Below are 26,758 nucleotides of genomic sequence, written 5' to 3' on the forward strand. Positions count from 1 at the left end.
CTAAGGGTTTATAAATGAAATAAACAGAGCAATATTGCAAGATTTTATTAATTTTTATATTTTATTTTTTTTTAAACAAAACAACTGGTTATTAAAAAAATATCAGCACCATCTGCACACGCTCCATGCAAGGGTGAGACAGCTAAAAGCCAGCTTATCCTTTCGCACCTCGCTCCGGTAGCTCCTGTGTTCCCTCTGGTCCCTGCTAGAGCAGGTCCTTGATGTAGAGATTCCTCCTGACGGCGTTTGAAACCCCTTCGTTAAATCGGAACCAGACGTCGCTGTTGCCCACGGCCTTTCCCATCTGTCTCTCGATTGAATCTTGCTCAGAGGGCTGAGCGGCTGCAGGGCAGGGACGGGGGGGGAAGGTCGGGGATAAGGAACGTGGAGGAACTCCCCCCCTTTATTTATGAGCCCCACTGATGCTGAGAGGGGAGCTCACACCGTGCACAGGAGTGGTTGCAGGCACACAAGACTCAGCTCCCACAGACACCTGCAGGACCCCAAACCCCTGCTCCCCAGCTCAGTTCATTTCCCAATTTCCCCTTCCCACCCCACCAGCATTCCCCAGGGCTGGGGACAGGGCTTAGGGACAGAACACCCCCTTGGGCACCCGTGTGTGCGGGGTCCAAGCACTGCAAATACAGGGACCCCCGGCAGCACCCGTGGGCACCCCGTCCCCCTGCCACCTACCCGGGGCTGTGGACACCTTCTGCCGCAGAATCGGCCGCCCGAAGAAGTCAGTCTCAGGCTGTGGAAAACAAACAAGGTTGGGGTCAGCACAGCCCTGCCCGTGCCTGCTCCAACCCCCGGCGCAGGAGCAGGAAGCCACCGAGCAGGAGCTGAATGCAAATCCCGCAGAAAAGGGCGAGTGGCCTTGGTAAAATGCAAACAACATTCAAAATCAGTAGGAAAAGACAAATGTTAGGGGTTGCTGTGCTAAACGGGGCTTTGCTGAGGGCTGAAGTCTGAAGTTCAGCCCAGGACAAGGGGCGGTGGCACGGGACCAGGAGAGCCCCATGGTGTCCAGTTGGTCCCTGGTGCTGCTCTGGCTGCTCCCCAGTGACCTCCCCGGCTGCAGCCAGATGGGGTTTGGGTGCTTCGATACGGATGTACGTGGGCTGTGCTGAAGGCACTGCCACATCTCCTGTCCCCACAGATGGGGCCTTCAGGGGATGTGCTGCAGGCTCCCCCTCCCCAGGCACTGACGTCCCCAGGTGCAGGGAACAGAGTGGCCGTGGGGGTTTTATGGCCAGATGGGTGCAGCAGGAACACCCCAGGGACACATCGCAGAGCCCACTGATGGGTAAAGGCCCCTCCGACCTTACTGCTGATAACTGTCCCCCCCCCCCTCACCTTGTCCTCCACCGCTGCCCTCCTCACGATGTGCTCCAGGCGCTGCTGGTGGTTTTGGGGCGCTGCCGGTCCCGTGTCCCCGCTCTCTGCCGGCTCATCAGGGCCTCTTGCTGGCTCCTGTTGGGGAGAATACCCCTGAGCACATCCCCTTGGGGCTGCTCCTGGGTGTCCAGACCAGGGAGAAATCCCCCAGCTGAGGACCTCTGCCTTTCTCCAACACACAAACACCCGAGTGTTCCCATCTGGGAAACGCAGGAGGATTTCTAAGGGTTTTGTTACAGATATAGTCATCTTCAGGCTGTAGTCTGGGGTCTATTTGCTGCCTATTTGGATAACAATACTTTGTTAGACATGTTTTTCACCATGTTGTCTCCCAGCAGCAGCTCCAGATTAGCCCAAGGCAGCGCTTTGGGCACGCTGTGTGCGCTGCCTCTTTGCCTGGGACTTTGTGGTTGGCACTGCATAAACAAGAAGCCTCCAGAGATGTTTTTACACCATCTCCCTGCCACAAGTATCCCCTGAGGAACTGCCTCTGCTGCAAGAAGGGGCTCCCAGGGACCAATTATCCCCCTGGCACCAGGGCAAGGCAGTCAGCAGTTACACAACCCCCACCAGGGCTGTTTCTCAGCCTTCACATTTGCCCACTACCACCTCCTCCTGCCTTATGCCCACTGCTCCGTGCAGCAGAGGGTTTTGGCAGTGGGCAAAGCTCTGCTCCTCCTGGGTCCTCTGGCATCCTTGGGAAGATCAAAGTGAAGCAACAGGATCATCCAGATAGGAAAGAGCAGGTTGGCTCCTTCACTGATGTGTATAAGTCACAGCCAGGTCAACTAAAATTCCCATCCCTAGCTAGGTTACGGGTTTAAAGCTCATACTTAGAGTATTTCCAGAATTCATGCAAGAAGATGAGCTGTTTGGGCTTGGATGTGCTGCCCCGTGCCTGCTGTCAGCCCTAGGCAGATGTGCAGGGGCAGGGGGGGCAGGCTGTGGGGACCCAGGGGGTTAATCCTGGATTTCCAGAGGCAGAGCAAAAGCCACCAGCGTGCTCGTGCCTCTGCTGCCATCAGCAGGCAGAGGCGGCTGGTAGGGGCAGCGATGGTGGGCAGGGGCATTTTGTAACCCCAGAGAATGGGGCAGGGGGACACAGACAAGACGTCTTCCTAGACCCTCTCCAACTGCAGTCAGGCCCCCTAACAGGGTCTGTGCATGCGCTGACAACCACTTGCTGCTTTGGGAAGACCCCATCCCCACACCAACCCTAAGGACTTCATTCATCCCCATCGCCCAGCTGCACCCCAGGCGATGGACCCACCACCACGGGCCCCCTGAAAGCCCAGCCACCCCTGCTCTCCCCCTCCGTACCTCGCTGAGGTTTCGTGCCTGCAGCAGAGCCTCCATCCTCCTCATCTTTTCCAGCTCGATCTCCCTGGCGATGAGCTGCTTGGCCTGGTAGGTCAGCTGCTTTCGAGCTGGCAGGTCTGGGAACCGGCAGACATCCTCCACGTTCCTTCAGCAGCAGCAGCCAGGTGCACGGGGGCAAGGAGGAGAGAAAATCAATCCATCACCGTGCACGGTGAGACCTGCAGCACTGCCAGCCCTGTCCCCTTTCTGTCCCACCCTGGGACACGTTCCCCACCGCTGCCCTCCCAGCGGGTGCTGGCAGTGTTAGAAGATGCCCAGGTGGTGCTGGACGTGCAGCCCCAGGCTGCCCTGGGACAGCGCAGCTGAGTGACAATCCCCGGGAGATTACACGCTTCTTAATCTTGGTTTGAGTGCAAGAACAGGAAATTACACAGGTTTGTGAAAAACAGGCTGCCCTGAAAAAGCCCAAGCCACAGGGTCGCAGCTGAGGCACAGGCGGCAGCAGGGCCCTTGCCACAAAGCAGGGGGGCCTCAGGGAGCCCCCCCAGGGGATGCAACCGTGAGCAGGCATTTGGGCAAACCACAGCAGCTGGGCTCTGAACAGGGCTGGCACGCCAGTTAAGGCTTTTTCAGCACAGTTGAAGCCCAGCCCGAGCACCGAGCAGCCGTCTGGTTTCCTTCGTCTGCCGTTTAGACCGTTCTGTGCTTTATTCACATTCAGTATTGTTTCCCTTCAAATAATGGGAACGCACTCGCATGTCAGATGGATTTGCAGCTGTTTAGAAGGCAGCTGTCAAATCTACTGTTTAAAAAGTCATTTTTCTTCCTGTGTTTCCTCACACGGTCCCTCAGCTGCCTTTAAAGAGCAGCAGCAGTGACAAGGCAGCACCAGAACAGGCTGCTGCAGGAAAAGCAAAGAGCGCAGACACTGAGCTTCCCTGTAAAACCCAGCTCCTGTCCTTCCAGGTACTGCCATCTCCAAAACCACTCTGGCTGTACATTGCAAGAGAAAACAGCTCGTGACAGCTCAGAGAAAACAAAAGGTTTTGCTGTTAAAACAGCTCTGTTTGCCAGGTGCACTGGGATGGTTTTTAGGGGTGCCAGCAGGACACGGCACCTCCCTGCAGCACCAGGCATTGCCGCAGCAGGGGCTGGGGACAGCTCAGACCTCAGAAGCAGAGCACAGCACACCAGGTGCTGCTCCACGCTGCTCCAGCACCCTGCCGGTGGCTTTTCGGAGCAGCCGGGCTTGGGGGGCAGGAGAGCGATGCCTCGCCACAACCCAAGCAGGTCCCCCAGGCATTTCCGTGGAAAAAAAAATAAAATGCTTCGCTGTAATTAGATACGGTGGCTTGATTTAACAGAGGCTAATTTCTGTAATTAACTTTGTACCAGGAAGACATTAGCTTTGCTCCTAGCTCTGCTCGGGTCTGTATTATTTCACCAAAGCCTCGGGAGCATTTACAGCTCAGAAGATCCCTAAAGCACAGCCAAGACTCAGGTCCAGGAATGGCATGCTACTGATACACCAGCTCATCAAATAAAACCGGGACAGTGCACTCATTTTCTCATCCCGGTACAGCACCCACGAGCTCCTGCCTGGCAGAAAGAGGACCGGGCAGAGGAACAGCAGCCCCTCGAGACTTACGGGTCAAGCTTGTAGACGTACTGGCCCTCGGGCAGGCGCTCCTGGTGGTAGGTGAGGTTGTAGGCCAGCATGGTGCTGATGAGGTCGGCGAGCTGCTGCTTCTCCTTCAGGCTGTAGAGCTGCGTGTTCACCTGGGGAGGACAGCGGGGCCCACCGGGGAGGTGAGCAAGGGGAAAGCACAACTCGAGATATCTAGAGCAGCTTCTCAACACAAAAATAACCCAAAGCAGGCTTCTTGTCTCAAGATGAGAACAGATCGCAAATGCCCATGAGGATACGACTAGGGAGGAGAAAAGTTTGGTCTCCTATTAGGGACACCCTGCGCTTCAGGGCAGGGGAGCCTCCTGCATCAGCCCCAAGGGTGAATGTGCCAAAGGAGCAGGAGAACCAGAACCAGGCCTCCAAAATCCTCACTTGTGCCAAGCCCCCGGCCCCAGCTCTGGGAGGTGCACCCACAGCCAGGTGTCTGAGTGCCACCTCCCCTCTGACTTCTGCATCGGGTGCAATTCCAAACCAACCCTGAACTGGGGACGTAGAGGTCTGGGACATCAGCTCAGCCCACGCCAGGGCAGGGCAGCACAGGGGACGTGTCCCAGTCCCCCTGGGAGCCTCTCGGGGAGGGGACCCATCACCCAGGACCCTGCCACCAGGACCAGAGCAGCCAGAAGGGAACGTGGGGCACTCACCGGCCGCAGCTTCGGGGTGAGGATGTCCAGCAGCAGGCAGAGCACCTCCAAGACGAGGGACTGCTGCCCGGTGCGGCTGCGAGCGCTGGGCGTTATCCCCGAGACCATGGACACGATGAGGTTCTGCATGTGGTTCTGCTTGGCCAGGGCCTGGGAAGAGACATGGCCAGGACAGTTCAGCCCCAGCCACGAGTGCAGGCGTCCCCATGAGCAATGGGGCCAAAGCCCCATGGCCACCGTGCCCGCCCAGGGCTTGCCTCGTGCTGGCTGCTGGGGTAAGCGAGCCGGGGGATGCTGGTGGCTGCGAAGAGCAGGTGGAAAGCCACGGGCAGGAAGGGCAGGTAGCGCATCAGCTGGAAGCTCTGCCCGTGCAGCACGGCCCTGCCCAGCATGTCGGAGAAGCCCAGCCACTCCAGGGCCAAGCACACCGAGCTCAGACTGGAGTCCCGCAGCTTCATGTTCAGGAAGTTGTCGTACAGACCCTGCAGGGTTAAAGACAGGCAGTGGTCCCGTTTCAGGATTTTAAGCACCCCCCCGAGCTCAGCTCCAGCACCGCACTGCAGCCTGGCACTGAAAGGAGCACGGACAGGAGCTCACAGCCCTGGCTCTCCTCTCCAGGCTGCTCTACCTGGGCGAGCTTCTCCTGCTCCCCCGAGGAGCTGGCGAGGTGCAGGACGCGGTGGAAGCGGTGGGAGGAGGCGTTGAGGCCGGCCTTCACGCCAAGGTGGGACAGGTCGTCCTCGTCCGCCAGCAGCTGGTTTGGCAGCGTGGGGTCCATCCCGATCCTGTGCCTGCGGACAGCAGCAAGGACAGGGCTCAGGGGGCCTGGGCCACGCACAGAAAGCGCAGTGCTGGGTGGACCAGCAAGGAGGATTTGGACCCTTTTAAACCAGACTGAAGGCAACACCAACATAAAATTAACGGGCACTAAAAAGAGCATCTAGAGTACCCAGATTTTCTGAAATCAAGCCTGGTCTCCAGCATGGTTTGGGTTTCTCCACTGCCAGTCCTGCAGGCAGGGCCAACGAAGCAGCATGTGCCAGACAGACCTACCAAATTCCCCGTTTACCTTTGAACCCGCGGGAGCTGGAAGATCTCTTGCCAGATGGAGAAGAGCCCCTTGTTTTGGTCCTTCAAGCCGATCTTCATCGTCTGCACCATCTGCACGTTCAGCTCCTTCTGGCCTCGGCCGTGCAGGAACTGCAACACAAGCAGGGGGCTGCGCAGGGGGAGAGGGGCAACGGGAGGAGAAAGGGGGTGCCAGCCACAGCTCTGCGGTGCTGGGAACAGCCCGACACAAAGACACCTCATTCTTCCTCACACTGTAGCAGAATCGAGGTTAAAAATAACACCAGGGACAGGACTGACACTTTAGGGACCTGCCTGGAACACAATCTTTCCCTTAATCCCCACCTGAATCCAGAGCAAGGTCAAGCAAAGCAGCAAGCCTTCACCCCCCTGGGACCTTCCCGCTGCTACAAATACCTGCAAGGTGTTTATGCACGAGCGGATGTCGTTCTCCGTCTTCTCACAGAGTGCCAGCAGCGCTCCTGTGTCCGCCCTCATGCCCTGCAGGAGGGCGATCTGCAGGGGAGGGAGGTGAGAGGGGCTCCGGCCACGCAGCCACCGCGCGGGGACAGGAGCCCGGGGCTGTGCGCACCTCGCCGAGCCGCTGGGCCAGCCGGGACGGGGCCGTGCGGGGGAAGCTGAGCAGGAAAGCTTGCTGCCGCAGAGGTCTGAGGGCAGGCACGAACCTGGAAAAAAGAAGCAGAGGGTGTCCGAGGGTGTCTGAGCCACCCCAACAGAAGAAATCCAGCCATTAACGTGACCCTCCAAAGAAACACGGTTTAAAGCGCTGCATGTGGTTGCATGCACCAACCCTACCGTTCTGTTCAGCCTTGAGAAGAGAAGACTGAGAGGGGATTTCATCAATGTTTACAAATATCTTAAGCATGGGAGGCAGAGGAATTTGGCCAACCTCTTTTCAGTGGTTTCTGGGGACAACGGCCACAAAATGGAGCCCAGTTCTTTCCGCACCATGCGAAAGAATTTCTTAATAGTGAGGGTGATGGAGCGCTGGGACAGGCTGCCCAGGGAGGCTGTGGGGTCTCCTCTGGAGATATTTTAAAGCCTATCTGGATGCCTACCTGGGCAGCCTGCTCTAGGGAACCTGCTTTGGCAGTGGGGTTGGACCCGATGATCTCTGGAGATCCCTTCCAACCCCTACAATCCTGTGACTCTGTGCACATCCACACCCAGCCAAAACTCACACCAGCACCCATCACCTCGTTCAGGGCAGGGGTTTCAGCTTCCCCCCCGTCCCCTTTCCCACCCCGAGGACGAGCAGCACCCACTGGTCGTTGCAGATGCAGACGATGGGCCTCAGCAGCAGACCGCCCTCGCGCCGCCTCCGCCGGCCCGGCGCCGCCTCGCCCTCCGCCTCCTTGCTGTTGATGATGTTCAGCAGCACGCTGATGGACGCCTCGGGGAAAATTAAGGCACAAAAGGGAACGAAAGCTTGCCATTTAGAAGCAAGAAACAGGTAATAAAATAGAGCAGAGGCTAAGAATTAAGCAAAAGGCAGCCAGGTCAAGGGCTTACGGTAGGCGCGCCGTCTATCTCATCGATGATCAGGCAGTTTGGCTTCTCGTCGGCGCCCAGCACTGACTTCATCTGGGTGGCAGCTTCGATGCGGGTCTTAAAAACCTCCGGGCTGCGGTCGTCGCTGCAGGAGAAGGCCACGGGGGGAGGCTCAGCGCGGCACCACCACCAGCGGCTTTTGGGGCCGGGCAGAGGTGAGGCTCACCTGGCGTTCATCTCCACCACGTTGTACCCCGCGTGCTTCGCGATGACGTGGGCCAGCGTGGTCTTCCCCAGGCCGGGTGGGCCACAAAGCAGGGCCACCTGTGGCACAGAGGGGACATTCAGCCCCTGCAAGGCCCTGCGCTGGCACCTGGAGGGGCACCGTGAGCAGGGAAAGTCACTGGGGGAAGGGGAATGTAACAGGAGCTCCTGGAGACAACAGTCATGCTGGCTAGCAGCTGGACCTCTCATGCATTTTGTAAATGTATAGGATGATAGAAAATGAAGAATAAAACCCCTTTCAGAATCACACTCCCAAAAAACAGCTTTTACACTTTTAGCATCTAATTTTTGTTTCCCTACTTTTTACATCCTTTCACTGGATATGTTGAAGCTGGTAAAACAGCCTGGGTGGTTATCTCCATTCCTTTTACTGTTTCAGCACCATTGCTCTCTTCCAGAGGCAGAAACTCTTGCTCAAAGACATGACACGTTAGCCCCTCACGAATGAAGTCCAGACCAACCTCTGATAAAAAGGGCACTTCCTTCCTCAACCAGCCCATTTAATTTGGCTGGAGAAAGTCTCTTCAAACCTGCTCCCCTCTACTTGTTATCACATTACACAAGATGAAACAGCAGAAGAAATTAGAAAAATATATATTTCTAAATGAAAAACAAGGAATCCATTTTTTTCCCAGATCTGCACTGGAAAAGAAGAGAAAATGAAGACCCTGCTGCTCACCACGGTGGTGGGGTTAGGAAAGGAGGCTCACCACAGCCACGTCCTGTCCTGCTCACCTTGTATTTGGGTCTCTTGTGCTGGTCCAACTCAGCCTCCAGAATCTCCTCCGTGAGCTGGGCCTTCGTCTTCCACTTATTCTGCTGCTCCTTGGACTGCCTGAACGGGGGATGAGCCTCAGCGCTGGGCTTTGCCTTCTTCACGGGCTTCTCCCTCCCGAACACCACCGTGTCCCAGAGCTTGAGCCACTTCAGGAGGCAGCGATTTGTGTACTGGTGGCAGACAAGAGCGAGCAGTCAGAGTGGGATCTGAGGAGCAAGAAGCAAACCCAACAACCCACAGCATTAAAGAAGAGCTATGAGCGATAACCCCCCCGAACCCCACTTATCCTAGGAGCTCACATCATCACTGAGCAGCTCCATGTAGCGCCGGGGAGTGAACTTGTCCACCCAGAGGCAGTGCAGTGAGGATTCCTCCTTGTCCGCTGCCTCCGCTGCCTCCTGAGGCTCCGCGGTGTTGGTGTCATCACAGGTCTCAAGGCAACTGCGAGGAAGGATTAACACGTCCCAGACCACGCAGGGAGCCAGGACAGGGCTGGGAACTAAACCCAGACTTCCCAGGCTGAAGGATGCTGGGGGCAGGCTCATCTCCCCCACACACCCAAACCCACCAGAGCCTCGAAGGAGCCACGTCTGAGCGCAGCAGGCCAGGAGCTGCCCACACCTCACCTGTTTATGATCTCCGTCAAATGCTGCGACATCTCCAGAGCGCGCCTGCGACGCTTGGGGACAAACGGGGCGAGAGGTGGGGGTCAGAGACAGGCTGCTAACGGGGCAGCAGGGGGCAAAGGCTGGCGGGGCAGGAAGGTGAGGTACCTCTTCGTTCACTTGTTCCTTCAGGTAGGAGAAGGGGACCCCCAGCAAGTGGAGCGGCCGGCGTGCGTTCCAGCCCAAGGAGTCGGGGAGCTGTGAGAAGCAGAGGGTGCAGTGATGCTCACGGTGATGCTCACGGTGATGCTCAGCACGGGTGCTCTGTGCTTCACCAAAGCTCTGCTCCTGAGCCAAATGGAGGTCGCAGAAAGCAGCTGAGCTGAGGATGCCCGGCCTCCACACCCCCCTCACCTCCACTCCTGTCCTGGAGGGATCTTCCCTCACAGCCATGAAGACCCTGGTGCCTTCGCTGGACGTCACGTTGATGTAGTCCTCCAGGATGGGCGGCCGCCTGAGGACCCGCTTTGGGTTCTTGTGGGAGGGCGGCGTGGTCTGCAGGGGGGCCATGCCGCTCACCTCCAGGCGCTCCGAGCTGCACAACAGGCTCCGTTATTTGGGCGTGAGATAAGGAGCGCTCAGAGCCCACCCAAGGGCAGGCCTGAAGGGCTCTCTGAGCAAAACACGGTGACAGAGGGACAGCGATGAAGCTTCCAGGGGACCCAGCCAACCTGGCAGCCTGGGGAGCTCCCGGCACCTCCGGGCCAGGCACGAACGTGGCAGCGTCCTGCAGGACATCGGGAGCCCACTCATCGTCCGCGCCGAAGTTCAGCTTCTTCACAGCTTCCAGCCGCTGCCGCTTCGGCTTAGGAGCTGGGTGAGATGGAGGCAGCAGAAAGCTGAGAGATGTGGCATGGACTGAAGCCCACCAGAGCAGGCTCGGGTGCAGCGGGGCCCCGCAGAGCCCCCAGCACACCCCAAAAACCAGCACGGGCTCAGCGAAACCTACTGAGGGTCACGGGAGGCTCCGGGGCTGGGGAGAGCTGCGGGGATCCACGCAGGGCGCACTCCTGGCTTCTTTTCTTGGGGTTCCCCCCCCCGGCTGGCTCCGTCTCCTCCAGCGGCTGCCTCCTGCTCCGGAACTGGGAGATTTTGGGGCCGGCAGGCGGGGACGGGTAATCTGCGGGGCAGCGCGGAACGGGGCGGCTGGGGGCTGGCGGCCACCAGCGGGGCCACCCGGAGCTGGGGTCCCAGCCCCACGTCTGGGAGGCTCCGGGGATGGCAGCACATCTCCGGCACGGCCGGACGGAGCCTCCCGGGCTCCGGTTCGTGCCCGCTGCCCCCTGACCCCGCCGCCAGGAGCCCGGCCCCGCAGCCGCAGCCCCCCGGAGCCGCTCCCCGCTCCCCGCCGCTCTCCTCCCGGGCACCGCGCGGCCCCGGCGCCGGCACCTTCCAGCTCGGCCAGCACCTCCAGCTCGGCGGAGAAGCGCTCGTAGAAATCGTCCCCGGATCCGTCCCCGGGGCTGTCCCCGAGCCCCTCCATGGGGTCCTCCAAGGGGCCCTCCATGGCCCCACCGCGCTGCGCCCCGAGCTTCCTCCCGCCGCGCCGCTCGCCGGCACGGCCGCTGATTGGCTGCGCCGCGCCCCCCGGCTACAGCAGGAGGCGCTGATTGGCTGCGCCCCGCGGTGAGGCTGGAGGAGGAGGCGCTGATTGGTTCCGGCGCGATCCGCGCTCGGCGCCGAGGTGACGCGCTGCGGCCGCTCCGCCCGGCCGGGCCGGGCCGCGCCGCAGGTGGGCCGGGAGGGGGCCGCGAGCGGGGCCGGGGCCGCGGGGAGCCGCGGGGACCCCCGGGACCCCCCTCCCCGGGCCGGGCGTGCGTGCGGGGCTGAGGCGGGTGAACGGCCCCGGGGCCGGCTCCCTGCCCCGCTGCTGTCCCCGCAGGGCGCTCGCCATGGAGCCGGGCACCATCGACAACCTGTGCATCCTGTACCAGAGCCCCGACTTCATCGTGGTCAACAAGCACTGGGACGTGCGCATCGACAGCAAGATGTGGTACGAGACCCTCACCCTGCAGGGCCAGCTCAAACGCCGCTTCCCCGAGCTGGCCGACCCCGACACCTATTACGGCTTCAGGTGAGCGCCGGGCCCCGCGGGGGGCTTCGTGCGGCGGTGGCGGAGCCGCCGGGTGCTGCCCCCCCCCCATGCCCTCTGCCCCCAGGTTCTGCCACCAGCTCGACTTCTCCACCAGCGGGGCTCTCTGCGTGGCGCTCAACAAGGCGGCGGCGGGGAGCGCCTATAAGTGCTTTAAGGACCGGCTGGTGACCAAAGCCTATCTCGCCCTGGTAAGTGCCTCCTGCCACCTCCTGCTCCTGGGTTTCTCACCGTGCTCGCTGCTCGCCCGTCCCGGTGCTGCTGAGGAGCGAGTGTCAGTGCTGGGCGCACCCCGTGGGCTGCCTCGTCCCCTGTCCCTGCAGGTGAGGGGTCACGTCGCCCAGAGCCGCATGACGATCCGTTACGCCATCGGGAAGAACACCACCGAGGGCATGACCCACATGATGTGCATCGACGGCACCCAGGGTGAGCGCCCTGCCCGCACTGCCCCCGCCGCCCTCACCCATGTGGGGCCACGCGGAGCTGACCCCTGTGGATCTCGTTGCAGGTTGTGAAAATCCCAAGCCCTGCCAGTCGGAGCTGATCGTGCTGGAGCATGGGTCGTACAGCGGAGACCCCGTGACCAAAGTGCTGCTGCAGCCGCTGACAGGTGGGAGCTGTGGGGTGGCTGCAGAGGTGGGGGCTCCGTGGGGGCTCACACTGCCTTAGGGCAGGGTGCTGAGGCCGGACGGGTCCTGCGGTGGGACCTGCGCTTGCAGCCACGTGGTGCAAGGCTAAGCCTAGAAAGGGCTAAGCAGAGCTGAGAGCTCATGGAGGAACTGAATTCTCTGGCTGGGGGGCATTAATGCCATTTGGGAATTGGGTGATAACCTGTTCCTGCTCCTGTTTCCCCCCAGGGCGCACCCATCAGCTCCGCGTTCACTGCAGCGCCATCGGCCACCCCATCGTGGGGGACTTCACCTACAGCCACAAGAAGGACAGCAGCCCCTACAGGATGATGCTCCACGCCTACTACCTGCGCATCCCCACCGGCAAGGAGCTCATCGAGGTCTGCGCGCCCGACCCCTTTGTCACTGAGATGGACAGCAACTGGGTGCCCCACCACGTCACCCACCGGCTGGACGACACCATCCAGGAGCTGAAGGACCAGGCGATGCAGAAGGGGGAAGCGGAGGAGAGCCAGAAAGCCGTGCTTGAGGACAGGGGAGAGGAGGTGCTGAGCGAAGCCAAGAGCCCGGAGACAGAGGAGCAGCGAGCCCGGTGCGAGCAGTGGCTGGCCGAGTGGGCTCTGGAGTGAGCACCAGCCCCGTTCCTGCATTTCCAACCCACTGCTCCATTTCTGTCCCGATGGGTCCCAGAGCCCAGCGCTGACTCCGCATCCGCACTTTCCGTATGCCGTGGCATCCCTCACTTCTGGGGCTGGGCTTAGGCAGGTTTTAGCAGCAATTAGGATCGGTTTATTTTTTTAACATACCCATCACCCATCTGGCCACCGGACGCCCCTTTCCTAATTGTGTGCCTCGCAGCCGTCACTGCGTCACGCGCCAGCTTAGAGTGACCCCAGAGCATCACGGCCCTTTGCCAGGGCTGGGGCACGGCCGCTGGCTTTGCCAGGAAGGTGGGGGGCAGCTCCAGAGCCCACCCGTGCTGGGATCTGAAAGGCAGCCCACCAGGACGTGCTGGCTGCAGCTGCGGGATCCGTGAGGTCTGCGCCCCCCGTTCCAGCCTCCTGCGGTCAGCGGCAGGACCCCCAGTGCAGGGGATGAGCTGCCCGCCCCCTCCCCACCCCCTCGCTGCGTTTTTTTAAAGGCTTATTGAAGATGGATGAGTTGATACTAAGAGATTTTAAACTTTTTTCAGGTTTTTATGAGAAGAATCTAGTCTTTTAGCAGTTCTGAATACCGATGGTCCCAGAGATGCGCATATTTTTAGTACTTCCCTTGTATTAAATTAGCCAGCGTCCCGCAGCTTTTTCTAGCAGCTCCCACTATTCTTTCTACTAGCGTTTCCTTTCCTTAGCGCCCACCTTTTTCCTGGGTGTGGAGGTAACTCCTGGTGAGACATAAGAAGACAGAAGCTTCTTTCTGCTTCATCCTAACCAAGGGGAGCAGTTACCACATTTTGGTCCTACTGCTCGACCGCCCGGCTGGCGGGTCGCTGCGGGGCTGTTGGCACTAGATGGTGCCGGAGGCAGGCCCTTTGCTTAGGCTGTTTGTTAGGGCTCTGGAGCAGGGAGAGGAGCGGACGAGGTGGCTGAAGCGAAAATAAAAGCTGCAGGCAGCAGGAAGGAGCTCGTCTCTCACCTTGGCGCTCAGGTTTGCAGCATGCCAAGATTCGTTTCTGCACAAATGCCCTTGCTTCGCCGGCCAGCTTCTTCCTGCTTTGCTCTCCAGTTTCCGCCCCACTTCTCTGCAGCCCTTGGAGAAAACGAAGAGAGCAGATCAGCGTCAGTGGGATGAGGAGAGACAGCGCGTGGGCCACGGTGCCCAAAGGGACCGGAGCCACTGAAATGTGTTCCTGTGCACCGAGTGCCAGAGCCCCAGGCACCAAGCTGTGTGTGCCGCAGGTCCCACCAGCCCACGAGAAGCCCTGGTCCATGTGCAATGCACTGTGTAAAATCTCATGCGATGCACCTACCCAGCGGGTGAGCAGAGCAGCCTAAAAACCCGTGTGGGGTCTTGCATTGTGCTTGGCTCTCGCCCTGCTCGGTGTGAAGCTGCTGGGGGTCAGGACGGGCGCACGGCTCCGGCACCGAGCGGGCACCGAGCGGGCACTGGGGGCTCAGGAGGCGCTGCTGCGGTGGCAGAGGGCTCGCTGGAGCCGTCTCCGCCCTGCCAGGTACCATCCCCACCTCCAGGTGTGGCTGGGGAGGCAGCTGCAGGCGGGTCGGAAGGCTGCGGATTGATGACTTGAACTGTTTGCCAAAGAATTAGCGTCAGCGATGTGCCCAGCAGGGCCCAAAAGGTTCCGGGTGAGGTTTGCTGCCTCGGAGCCGGGATGCGCCCATCACACAGGTCCTGCGTGGGGACGTCCCCGTTGCCACTGGTGGCTGCAGGGACAGGGGCTGCCCTCGGCTGCGTGGGGACACGCTGTGCCAACGCACACGGGGACAGTCACACAGACCATCACGGCCAGGGGCTGGCCTCAAACCCTCACCTGGGAGCACCGGAGGAGCCCCTGCGTCCCACGCCGTCCATCGCATGTTGCACTTCTACTCGATGTTGCAGGAACCGGAGAAATCTGTAGTTTCTTTCCCCAAAGATGGGGTCACCGGAGCCCTGCCCCTGCTCTCCCTCGTGCACCGGTGGGCAGTGCTGTCCGCACTCGCTCCCACGGGGCATTTGCTGCATCGTGCGTGAACCCACTCGTGCATGTGCGGTGTGGGGAGGGGTTGTGGTCGGGTGTGCGTGTTTCGTGCCATTCTGTACCTCTGGGAGTAACCCTTATTTATTGTGTGTTTGTGGACATCACCATAGTAAAGCGTCACCTGCAGGCACCGCAGTTCCCCCGTGGTCTCCTCCTTCACCCCGCGCTGCCAGGCGAGCCCAGGGGCTCTCAGGAATGAGCACGGACCGGCACAGCGGGGCCAGCCCCAGGGCTGCAACCCGGCCAACCTGTCCTGCGAGCAGCACCCACTTTAGCGCGGGCACCGGCTTTCATCCTCACCCTGGTGAACCCCCCCCTGGCCGAAACCAGCAGGATTATCCGTCCAAAAGCCCTCCTGGGAGGGCAGAGGGGCTCGGAGCAGCTCCACCACCGCAGGGGATTCGGTAGCTCCCATGCAGGTGGTGAGGACACACGGGGAGGTTGGGGCAGGTGCTGCCTGATCCTTCCCCAGCCCAAACCTCGGCCCCCCTGTGCCACCCCACAGTGTTATCCCCAGGGATGGAGGCCCTGGGGATGGGAGCAGGGAGGGTTGGCTGTCCTCGCTTGCACAATTCTTCCCTGGGGACCTTTTCCATCTCAAATACCCGAGGTCCCACCCCATTTCATGCTGTGGGTCCCAGCCCTGGCACTGGCCTTGGCACTGGTTGAGCCCCCCATGTCCCTGAGGGTATGGAGGGGTTTGGGGCCCCAGGGACCACCTGGAGCTCTGTCCCCTCCTGCACACACACCCCGGGGTGGGCTCAGCCCCCTCCGGCTCCTCTCCCCCCGCAGCCTCTGGCGGTGTTGTGCCAGAACCAGAACTCTGTCACCCAACAAAAAGCACCTGACTGACAACACCGGTGGCTGGGGCTGTCCCAAACCAAACAGAGGTGGAAGAAAAGTTTCTCCTAACTGCTAAAAGTGCAGACCTCTGGCAAGGACAGGCGGGAGCAGCGCAGCCCCGAGCTGCTGGGCTCCGTAGGGGCCGTGGGGAGCGCTGCCTGCAGGCGTTGGTTTTCGGTGCCACTTTTACATCAGTTCACTCCTCGGCTTGGCACAGCTGGAGAAACAAAAGATCCAAAGAGATTACGTGCAGCCTTCAGGTTGTGAGCCTTTAGGGTTGGAGATCTGGCCGCAGCGGGGAAGCAGCCGCCAGGAGCTGGGGCTCTCCTGCTGCCTCCCGACGCAGGAGGCTGGGGAGGCAGCGACCCCGTCTCGCTGCCAAAAATACAAAGGCTCCCAGCACATGAGGGTCCGTGGCCACCTCCCGTGATGGGTCCTGCACAGCCCCTGAGGTTTTTCAGGGCTGGGTTTGATCCCCGAGCAGATCCTGTGTCCATGGTGCCCCACAGGTGCCCATGGTGCCCTCGCCCCTGTTCCCCACCACCGCCTGCCAGGAAGGCTGGGGTGGTGGCCGCATCCTGCCAGCAGCCCCACACAAGCGAGTTTCTGTAATTGCACCATTCCAGCAGCAGCTATTTTTATCACGGATCCTTTTGAAACAGAAACCAGAAACCTCTGCCAGCAGCTGCCCGAGCCCCTGCGCTGCGCGACCGGTTCACCAGCTCGGGGACGGGGGGACACGGGGGGCAGCAGGCACTGAACGGCCCCGCAGCGAGCAGCCCCCAGCCCCGACAGCACCAGGGCAGGACCCCCACATCCCTCGAACAGGAGGCACAGGGAGGGGAGTGCAGCCCCTCTGCGAAGGCTGACATTCCCCAAAATGCACCCAGGGGCAGGGGGAGCTCCCACCTCGCTGGGACACACAGCTGGACCCCTCACTGCCCAGCTGCCGTCTCCTCCCGGGGCTCAGAGGTCACAGGCACTGCATTCACAGTCTTGCATCATCATTTCCCTCTGGCTTTTCATTGCATCTCCTTGGAAAGGCTTCGCTTCCTCTTTTTCTGCGTCTTTTTTCATGGCACGTGCTGGCTGGCATCACGAAGCACGACCAGAAATTCCAGGGAGAAAACTGTGAGAAAGGAAACAGAGATTGTCCACCTCCAGGGCAAGAGGAAAACAGTGAGGAAAAGGAGTTCTGAGCCTTTACCTGAGGACTGCTGTGTTCCGAACCCCAGCTGCCCTATAAAATATATCCCCAAGTGGCTCAGAGGGTTGTGGCTAACCCAGAGGACCTTTGTCTCCGTGAGGAGCACAGGAGCTGCCAGCCCAGAGGCATTAATTCGTTAGCCCCAAAGTTCAAAGTGACCCTTTACATAAATAAAAAAAAAAAAAAAAAAGGGGAAAAGGAAAGGAAAGAAAGCAACTTTACAAAACACTGTTGAGAAACTGCCTCCGTCACACCCCGTTTTTCAGAGCACCATCCCCACCCCGCAGGAGATAAGGGCTGCACCGCTCCCCGGCGCTGCTCATCCCTGGCGGCTGGCGCGGGGCAGGCGGGCTCCCGGTGCAGGTGGGGGCCTGAAACCCACGGCAGAGCAAAGCTCCAAGGCCAGGAAGGTAATTCTCACATCTGCTGATCCAGCTTTTGGAGCAGGGACTTATTTTCTGTATGGGGGGCTCTCGGGGTCTGGATGCAGGGGGTGCAGCACCCGCTTGTGGGGCTTCGTGCGGGGTGGCTGCCGCCTTGTGCTGGATTTCTCCCCACCTGCACTGCTGTGGCCCCACGAGGAGCCAAGGGATCGAGGGGGACCCAGCTCGGGGTGCCAGCAAGGACATCTCCTTACGGAGTTCATTTCAATACCAGGCAGAGAAGGGGATCTGCCACCCACCATACGGGATTCAGAAACCTCCCACGGCTGCGCGAGGACCTGTGCGGGCAGTACCGGGGCTCAGCTCCAGCCCCAGCTCCAGACGGAGGCAACCAGCACCAGGACCCCCCCCAACTGCAGCCCCCGCTCGGTGCCCACCTGCAGACGAAGCCCCGGAGCAGGCAGGATGCTGCTGGCGGCCCCCGCCCTGGCCACCCTCGTCCTCAGCCTCCGTGAGTCACCGCCTGCCTCCGGGCTGCGCTCCCCGGGCTCTGCCATCAGCAGCCGTGGCTCTGCTCGGGGAGTTTTGGCCAGCCCGCAGCAGGCTCCACATCAGGGCCCGGCGTTTACTAAACCTTGCTAAAATGAGAAAAGAAATCGTCCCGGCCTTTAAAGCTGGAGCTGCTGCAGAACAGCCCCCTATCACCTCTGCATGTGTTCCTGCCCGTTTTATAACACCATCTCACTTTGTTGCAGGATTTTCCACGGGCCTGGCACGAGCCGCACTGGTAAGTCCCTGCGGGTTGTCTCAGGGGCTCCAAAGGCACGGCAGTGACCCAAAAGCAGCAGAGCTGTCACCATGCCCTGGCCCCATCCCCATCCTGGCCGTGCCACGGCCCCACTGTGCCTGCTCGCAGCTGCCCCACAACCTCCCCGTGCTGCTCCCAGTCCAAGGGAGGGGGTCCCAGGGGAGACAAGGGGAGCCCCACTGCTGAAGGGTTTGTCCCCAACCTTGGCACGGGCTCTGGTGGCTTTTGCACCTGCGTGTGACCTGGAGCATCCCCAGGGCTGCAGCCTGAGGGCACAGCAGCCAGGCTGGGAGCGCTGCCCAGCCCTGGCAGATTTTGGGCTCGCTGCAGCTGATGTCTGCCTGTCCCCCCCCCCAGGCTGCCCTGCTCTTCGGCACCGTCCTGACCGCCACCGAGCCCTTTGCTGGGTAAGTACCAGCCCCTGGCAGGGCTCAGCGAGCGCGGGGGGCTCAGGGTGCGGCCGGGGGCTCCTGGCTGGGGTGGCCGTCGCATTTCTCCCCGCGTGCGTCACCGCCGCCGTGACAGGGAACTTGGGCTGGAGAAGATTTAAAACCTGGTGCAGCCGGTTCTGGTACTGGGCTAGGATTTCAGCCCCATCGGCTTGTGTTGTAGCACAAACAGACAAAAAAAAATGCCCTTCCCTTTACCGGGCTGGTACAGGCACAACAGGAGCCTCCTCCCCTGGGCCAAAATTCCGGGCTCTGCTGGTTTCTGCCTCACCCACAGCCCCGGGCACCCTGCTGCAGCTGGAGCCTGGCACTGCCCCGGGCTGCAGGGGACACTGCCTGTGGCTCTAGGGCATCTCCTTTGTCACGGCATCCCTTTTGTCAGGGCATCCCTTTTGTCAGGGCATCCCTTTTGTCACCGCATCTCCTTTGTCATGGCACCTCTGCCCCTTTGCCCCATGCAGCCCCAGACAAAGCAAAGGGGAATTTCCCGAAGGGTAGGGCAGGTTCACCCTTGCCAGGGGGAGAGGGAAGGGAGGGACCCAAAAGAGGGATGCGATGCAGCCGTACCTGCCCCCTGCAGCCTTCCAGCCTCGGTCCTGCAAGGATTCCAGTGCTCCCAGGCCCACCACCTGCCCGCTGCCACCGTCCTGGCGCTCGCCCAGGAGATGCGGAACAAAAGCGTGGAGCTGAGCAGCACCCAGGTGGGCAGGGGGGGCTGTTGGGGCGGAGGGGGGCTCGCACGTCCTCAGTGTGGTTAATAAAAGCTTTTCTTTGCCCAGCTGTCCTGCCTGGCCCAGCTGCTCGCTGCCAACAACCTGACGGCCGACTTCAGTGGCTACCCGCCTGACCTGCTGCTCTTCTTCGAGTGAGTACCGAGGGTGTCCTGGTGCCCCTCAGGAGCTCCACACGGAGCAGGATGCGATAAAAATCACCTGCTGCTGGTGGCACCCTCAGACCAACACAGGGCACTCCCAGCCCCGCAGCCCCCCAGCCCCTTCCTCACTCTGCCCCTCTCCAAGGCCAGCTAAAGCAGCACGGGCTGTGTGGGGCTGGGAATGAGACCCCCAGCATGGGCCAACGCACAAACTCACCCCTTTCCACTCATTGCTCAGAAGGGAGGCACGCCTTAAAACAACTCTCCAAAAAGGGGCAGCCTCTGTGCCCCCGTTTCCAGCCCCCCCCTCCCCACACCGCTGACTCTTGCTCCCCGCAGCGTGGCCGAGGTGCGCGGCGAGACCTGCGAGGAGTTTTATTCCTTGGCTGCCCACGGGAACCTGGAGCTGCTGCCCCGGGGCTCAGCACAGCGCAGGGCAATCCTGCACGGGGCTCTGGCCTGCGTGGTGAGTGGGGTCGTGCCGCGGGATCTGTGCTGGGGATGGTGAGGGTCCCCCGTGCCGAGCATGGGACAAGCACCACGTCCCTCTCCCAGGGCGCAAGCGGCTCCCACCTGAGCCTCGAGCAGCTGGGCAGCCTCGGGGCGCTGGTGTGTGACATGGAGCCGGACACCATCACGGCCTCGGATCCTGGCATCCTGGAGAACCTGAAGCTCTGCTCAGCACTGATGGAGTCCCAGAGGGGTGCTGTCAATGCTGTGCTCCTCGGGGGTGGCACGGCGTATGGGTGAGGAGCCCCCACTTGCTGGGCAGTGAGCAGGAGGGGGGGCGGTGTACCTGTGAGGATGCTGGACCGTGCCTTCTGTCGGTTGCAGGGATCCTTCGGGCTGGGATTTGCACACTCTGCAAAGTTTGGGGCCGCTTGTGCTGGCTTTGAACCAGACCACGCTGAGCCTGGTGGCCAAGGTAAGCCGACCCCAAAGCGCCCATCCATCCACTGGGGCCAAGCCACGGCCACGGGACCCAGCACCCTCTGCCCTCCCCTGGCAGGCAACGAGGGAGGCGTTTGCCAGGAGCATCGCGGCCACCTACAGCAGCCAGGGGTGGTCCCAGAGGGAGAAATCCCTGACCCTCCTGAGCGCCTTCACAGCAGCCTCAGCAGCTTCTCACCCCCGGCTGAAGCGGAGCGCAGACCGTGAGCCTTTCCCTTCCCTCTGGATCCTTTCTGTTGCTCAAAGCTCGTGGGGTGAAAAAAGCCCCCAGGGAGGGGGAGAGGATAGGCAGAAAGTGGAGAGTGCCCATAAAGGAACCGGGGAGGTGGGGGAAATGTGGGAAATGTTCCTTCTGCGTGCTGGGGGCTGCAGGGGGGGCAGCACTGTGGGACCCGTGCAGCTCATGTGGCTGTGCTGGACCAGAGAGCTTTTAATTGACAAAGCAAATCGCATATGGCCTGCAGAAACATAAGCACGTTCCCCAGGAATAAGTTTAAAACTGACGAATGAAAGTGAATAAGCCACAAGAGTGAGAGGGAGAACTGGGGGTGGGAAGCTGACCGCAGCCCTGCCCTACTTGGTGTTCAAGCAGCGTTACTGCCATAACCTGCCCCTTCCACAGGGCTTTTCTGGGGGCTGTAAGGTCCCATGATGAGATCAGGGCCAGGTGTAGGGGGAAAATGCTGACCCCTGAATTGTGCTCCCCACCTGCAGGCTGCACGTCCACACCCATCACCCCCAGCAACCTCTCTGACAGCCTTCTGCTCATCGACTACGAAACTCCCGAGCAGTTCTACCTCTGCCTGAGTGATTTGGTCCTGCAAAACAGCCTGGAACGTGTGCTGGAGCAGCCACTCACCACGGATTACCTCCAGATGGTGAAGAAAAAGCTGCTGGAGGTGATGGATGAAGCAGGGCAGGGGCTGCTGCTCGGTCCCCCGGTTGGCACGGGTGGGACCGGGGTCTGGGCGCTGCTGGGAGCAGGAGGTGCTCAGCGGTGGGCTGGTGCTTGGGGTGATGCCCCTTGGTGCCCCGCAAAGCAGCAAGGAGTTTGGGGGCTGGGGATGGCGTGGGCAAGGCAGAGAGGCAGCAGGATGGGGAAATAGGTGGGGGTGAAGAATGCGTGGCAGAGAGCAGAAGGGTGGTGGTGTGGTGGAAACAGGGGTTTCTCAGTGCTCCTTAGGCTGCTGGAATTTGCCTCGGGATATGGAGAGCACCTCCTGTCTTAATATAGACAACGAGAGAAGCATCCCCCCTTCCCGACCCTCTTCTCTGACCCTCTGGCCATGCAGATATACCCCGCGGGGATCCCGGAGGAGCAGCTGAGGCTGCTGGGGCCAATGTCCCGGCAGTTCTCGGCTCAGGAGATCAGGCAGTGGCAGGTGACCTCCAGCGACACGCTCTACGCCCTGCTCATGAACGGCACATGGAGCACTGCCCAGGTACCTGCGCTGCTGGGGGACATGGGGGGACAGCTGGTGGCAGCAAAGGCAGTGCCCGAGCAAGGCATGGGAGGGGGTTTGCAGCTCACACGCCTTCCCCCCAGAAGCATTTTCCTGCCCCGGACACACACAACCCTTGGATTGTGTTTTCCAGAAGGAGCAGCTCATCGCAAGGTACCTGGAGCTAGGGGGCAAATTAACCGGCCCCTTGCTTCGGAGAATCGGTGGGAGCTGCCTGTGCAGCCTGAGCGAGGAGCAGATCAAGGGAGTAACCCCAGAAGCAATCGGGTAAAGCACTCTGTAGGGGTATTTGCCGGCCCTGCGAGGTGCCTGGGATGGCGGGGCAGGAGGGCAGAGGGGCAGCGAGTTCCCACCTCCGTCCTGGCCCTGCCATGTCCCCCTGTCAGCTCCTGCCTGAGCCAAACCACTTCTCCCCCCCAGCCACCCAAAGGGCTTTTGAAGTGGCTTGGGTGTTGCCCCGTGCCCTGCCCTGTGACCCTCCCTTTCCCCAGGAGCGCCGGAGAACTGGACATTTCCTCCTGCTCTCAGAGCAAAAAGGACCAGCTGTACAGAACAGCCCGGGAGGCCTTTGATGGCCAGGCCTGCACCCGAGCCTATTACGACCAGATCCGGCCCTACCTGGGTATGTGCTGGGTGCTCCAGCCTGTGCCTTCCTCCCCATGGCAAAGAGGCACGGGGATGCACGTATTTAGGCCCCCACGTGCTTTCTTCAAGGTGGAGCTCCAGTAAAGGACCTGAAGGACTTAGCTAACGCTGGCATCACCATCAGCATGGACACTTTTCTTGCCCTAAATCCCAAGGAACTGCAGGTAACTGAAGGGAAGGGCCAGTCGAGGGCTGCGCTGTGGGGCTCCAGGCCGCAGGCCCATCGAATCACCAAGGCTCTATTTTTCACCTTTTTGTTCTTTTGTAAGCTATTACTTTCTCTGCAGCCCCGTTAGTAAAGCACCTTGTGGCAGTGTCAGCTGTGGGGCTGACCAAAGGTGCCGCGTGTGTATTGCAGAAACTCAGCGTCATGGACGTCAAAAACCTGCTCGGGACGGAAGTTCAAGAACTGAAGAAAGCCGAAAACCAGACCGCCGTGCTTAGCTGGATCAAGAAACAGTGCCAGGAGGAGCTGGACCGGATCCTGGGAATCTGCCTGCATGGGGGGATGGAGGAGCCCTGCCCCACAGGGACCACCCCCCCGCCTCACCCCGCCACCTCAGCCAGTAGCACCCCCACAACCGCCGCCCCCACCACCACCACCGCCCTCCTCACTTCCCCCAGCCCCATTGCCACAAGCAGCCGCCCTCCTACTATGCCAAACACCAGCCCCAAGACCCCCACCCCAAAGGCTGTCAGCCCGACCCTCCCTACCAGCACTGCCCCACGCGCTTCCACCCCCCGGCCCAGCACCACCGTGGGTCCCGCTGCCACCCCCACAGCCCGGCCCACCCCAGCCCCCAGCTCCATCACCCCGTGCCTCATCCACCAGTCGGCCACCCCAAACAAGACCACCACCACCCCAGCTGTCACCCTCCTCACCACCATCCTTGCTGCCACCAACCCCAGTGCCACCACTCCCAGCTCCATCCCCCCCCCAGGTGCCACAGGCAGTGCCCCCCCCAGCATGGGTGTCACCAACCCTGCTGTTACCCGCGGCACCAGCACCCTGCTGGTGCCCAGTAACACACCAGCACCCGGGGGCACCACCAGCCCAGTTCCTGCCACCCATTTCACCACCAGCCCGAGCACCCCCGGTGCTTCCAGTGCCCTTGTCCCAAAGTCGACCGCTGCACCCGCTGCCATCACAGCCACTGAAATGAACCTTCCCCACAAGCCCACCCCAGTTCCCAACACCACTGTCTCCACCCAGAAGGGTGGCAGCTCCTCAACGGTCAAGACTACAACGTTTGCTTGCAAGACTGGTGCCCCTCCGGCACTTCCCGGACCCTCTTCCACCACCTCCAGGAGTGAGAACACCAAGAAGACACCCACAGGTGTGCCAGAGACACCGAAACCAAACTCTGGTGGATACATCAATCTGCAACCCGAACCTGGTAAGGCGTGTTAAGAGTCAGGAAAGGCTTAGGAATCGAAACCGAGGCAGAAATCTTCACTGACCAGAGCAGCCGATCTGCATTTTTCCTTGCCAGGTTCAATCCTGGCATGCTGTTGTCCACAAGAAACCCCAGATAGTTGCTGGGACACCAGGTAGCAATGTCTCCACAGGGCCTTACAGCCCCTGGGTCTGCAGCATTCTGCCTTCAGATCCTGCAAGTCCAGCAAGGTGCATCTTAGGATGTCTTGTAATGTTCTGAGTGCACAGCAGCCCTCAGCCGCTCTGCAGAAAGCTGGAGAAATTGCAGTAATGCCAGTGCTCTGCTTTATTTTTCACAGGGCAAGGATACAGGCCTTCCGTATTTTAGCTGCACGTGGTCTTCTTGAATAGGCATCACTGCAGAAGCCCTAAAATCTGAAGTCCTGTATCCTGACAGAGCTACTTCAGTAGTTTTATTGACTCAAAGAGATTTACTCCTGTTTTACACTAGCAAAATTAAGAGAAGACTCATTCCTCCTGGCTGCTCATGGCAAGGTGGTGTTTGCAGCTGGGGTGTAGGTCCAAGCCTGAAGGTGCAGGGTATGGCCAGTGTGACAAAAGGCAGAAAACTGTTGTCCTACACATGCAGTCCTTCAGGGTACCTGAACCCCAAAGCAATTCTACAGCCCTAACAGCTCACACGTGGTATTGATATGGATAATCCAGTTATTTCTCATCTGTGTTCTCTCTCCAGGATCAGGATCCTCTCCAGGATCAGGATCCAGGCTCTCCTCCTCCTTGGTGCACATACTGACCATAGCCGTGGGCTTATCACTGCTGCAAGGGCTTCTCTGACACTACACCACCACCCCTAGCACCATACTCACTAGATCCCTCCTTTAATTTTTCACCGTTCTGCAAAATAATGGTGCTGGCGAGCTCCCTGCTGAAACGCAGAAACTCAGGAAAGTAAAAGAGTTGGTCTGTTTGCTTCCAGCAAGGAATTTGCTCATTATTTTTGAAGCTGGGAAGTGAAAGGAGGACAGATGATTTTCCATCCCAAAGCAGCCCAACAGATAATTACTACCTAGTTGCTCTGTGTAGTACCAGTATCAGTAACATTGACTGAGCTGGCAATGCATTAATGCTGACAGCGGGTACGGTTCTGACAGCTTCACTCACACTGGGTGGCGTTTTACTTCTATGCAGTCCCACTGGGATCTGCTGAAAGCAGTGGGAAAACTCAGGGATTCAAGCTACTGGCCACTGCAAGATAGGTAAAATATGGCCCAGGAACGCTGCCAGAAAGCTCGGCCAGAAATCCACTAAACTGCATTTAACTTGCTTCATGAATGTTTGAGACTTTTGATCAGCGGTTGTTCAAACTACGCCAGGCCTAATTAGAGGGAAGATTAACTGAAGATAGTTTGTCTTGATTACTGTTGCAATACTATGTAATAAAGTATCAATCAACTTTTTCCCCTAATAAAATGTGTTCTTTGATGTGTTTAGTGCTTTGTGGTTTTTGTTTGGTTGTTTTTTTTGCTTTTGTTTTTTGTTTGTTTGTTTGTTTTTCCAGCTAACAAACCTGAACAGTTTCCACTTCTTTTGCTCTGACTTCCTTCTATCTTCTCCTCTCATAGCTCTTCTGCAAGCAAGCATTTCTCCCTCCAGCTTGCAGAGTTTCCTCCTCACTAATTCAATTCTTCACGGGCTGAGGAGACTCTCTCATGTCATTTATTGAGTGAGTCAAGGCACGAGGAAACAACTCAAGATTTCTATTTAAGGAATCATGATTTGGGGAAATACTGTTAAAAATGTAGGCTGCCTTACTTGGAATCCCACGCCCTTCCCTCCCAGCCTAGGTAGTGCCCCAGCACCACTGGATGCAGGCAATGAGGAAATGTCTCTTGCCACCCAGAGATCTGCAATGATGGACAGACCAGTCTCTCACATTCCTTTTCTGTAAACCCAGACAATAAATATTTATAATGCCTTTGCAGGAAAGAAAAACGGATTTCAAGGGCTAGATTCTGACAAAGTACAGTTCGCACTAGGGCTTTTTCAGACAGAAATCCCCCATGAGTGGAAAAAATATGCTGAAAGCCTTATACAAAGTTCTTACGCCTGTTTTTTTATAAACGATCTGGATGTAGGAATAGAAGGTTTTTTGAGCAAGTTTGCTGATGACACCAAACTTGGAGGAGTTGTGGACTCTGTTGAGGGTGGAAAGGCCTTGCAGAGGGATCTGGATAGGTTGGAGAGCTGGGCGATCGCCAACCGCATGAAGTTCAATAAGAGCAAGTGCCGGGACCTGCACCTGGGACGGGGAAACCCTGGCTGCACGTACAGACTGGGCGATGAGACACTGGAGAGCAGCCTAGAAGAGAGGGATCTGGGGGTCGTGGTAGACAACAAGTTGAATATGAGCCGGCAGTGTGCCCTGGCAGCCAGGAGGGCCAACCGTGTCCTGGGGTGCATCAAGCACGGCATCGCTAGTAGGTCAAGGGAGGTGATTGTCCCGCTCTACTCTGCGCTGGTGCGGCCTCACCTCGAGTACTGTGTGCAGTTCTGGGCACCACAGTATAAAAAGGACATTGAACTGTTGGAGAGTGTCCAGAGGAGGGCTACGAAGATGGTGAAAGGCCTGGAGGGGAAGACGTACGAGGAACGGCTGAGGGCACTGGGCCTGTTCAGCCTGGAGAAGAGGAGGCTGAGGGGAGACCTCATCGCAGTCTACAACTTCCTCGTAAGGGGGTGTCGAGAGGCAGGAGACCTTTTCTCCATTAACACCAGCGACAGGACCCGTGGGAACGGGGTTAAGCTGAGGCAGGGGAAATTTAGGCTTGACATCAGGAAGGGGTTCTTCACAGAGAGGGTGGTTGCACACTGGAACAGGCTCCCCAGGGAAGTGGTCACTGCACCGAGCCTGTCTGAATTTAAGAAGAGATTGGACTGTGCACTTAGTCACATGGTCT

At 59.4% G+C, this 26,758-nt stretch overlaps 3 protein-coding genes across 5 annotated transcripts; 2 read left to right on the forward strand and 1 right to left on the reverse strand.

Moving 5' to 3' along the window:
- Positions 1–30: 30 nt before the first annotated feature.
- CHTF18 (chromosome transmission fidelity factor 18) lies at positions 31–10,926 on the reverse strand. Its single transcript, XM_068699334.1, has 22 exons — positions 10,750–10,926; positions 10,310–10,480; positions 10,032–10,173; positions 9,715–9,895; positions 9,469–9,558; positions 9,322–9,374; positions 8,995–9,136; positions 8,653–8,865; positions 7,859–7,956; positions 7,654–7,777; positions 7,407–7,534; positions 6,713–6,806; positions 6,538–6,636; positions 6,122–6,252; positions 5,681–5,843; positions 5,310–5,534; positions 5,053–5,202; positions 4,367–4,497; positions 2,719–2,863; positions 1,357–1,473; positions 694–751; positions 31–342 (listed from the first exon to the last, which is right to left on the reverse strand). The coding sequence occupies exons 1-22, from the start codon at positions 10,865–10,867 to the stop codon at positions 206–208; spliced, it is 2,910 nt and encodes a 969-aa protein (XP_068555435.1). The 5' UTR covers positions 10,868–10,926; the 3' UTR covers positions 31–205.
- An 80-nt stretch (positions 10,927–11,006) lies between these two features.
- On the forward strand, positions 11,007–14,914 carry RPUSD1 (RNA pseudouridine synthase domain containing 1). Of its 3 annotated transcripts, XM_068699219.1 has the most exons (6): positions 11,007–11,092; positions 11,295–11,434; positions 11,520–11,643; positions 11,776–11,878; positions 11,961–12,062; positions 12,310–14,914. In XM_068699219.1, exons 2-6 carry the CDS (start codon positions 11,349–11,351, stop codon positions 12,708–12,710), a joined length of 816 nt encoding a protein of 271 aa, XP_068555320.1. In that variant the 5' UTR covers positions 11,007–11,092; positions 11,295–11,348; the 3' UTR covers positions 12,711–14,914. The 3 variants fall into 3 exon arrangements, with proteins under 3 accessions (XP_068555320.1, XP_068555318.1, XP_068555319.1); XM_068699217.1 differs by lacking the exon at positions 11,007–11,092 and having other exon boundaries at positions 11,104–11,434; XM_068699218.1 differs by lacking the exon at positions 11,007–11,092 and having other exon boundaries at positions 11,104–11,353.
- A 2,187-nt stretch (positions 14,915–17,101) lies between these two features.
- On the forward strand, positions 17,102–25,283 carry LOC137864944 (mesothelin-like protein). The gene is made up of 17 exons (XM_068699583.1): positions 17,102–17,239; positions 17,487–17,723; positions 17,968–17,999; positions 18,378–18,427; positions 19,050–19,170; positions 19,249–19,334; positions 19,683–19,809; positions 19,899–20,089; positions 20,178–20,268; positions 20,353–20,497; positions 21,009–21,193; positions 21,587–21,736; positions 21,891–22,024; positions 22,249–22,379; positions 22,472–22,566; positions 22,761–23,799; positions 24,535–25,283. The coding sequence occupies exons 2-17, from the start codon at positions 17,678–17,680 to the stop codon at positions 24,633–24,635; spliced, it is 2,724 nt and encodes a 907-aa protein (XP_068555684.1). The 5' UTR covers positions 17,102–17,239; positions 17,487–17,677; the 3' UTR covers positions 24,636–25,283.
- Positions 25,284–26,758: the final 1,475 nt, after the last annotated feature.

This window comes from Anas acuta, chromosome 15 (genome assembly GCF_963932015.1).
Source record: "Anas acuta chromosome 15, bAnaAcu1.1, whole genome shotgun sequence".
Classification (NCBI taxonomy): Eukaryota; Metazoa; Chordata; class Aves; order Anseriformes; family Anatidae; genus Anas; species Anas acuta.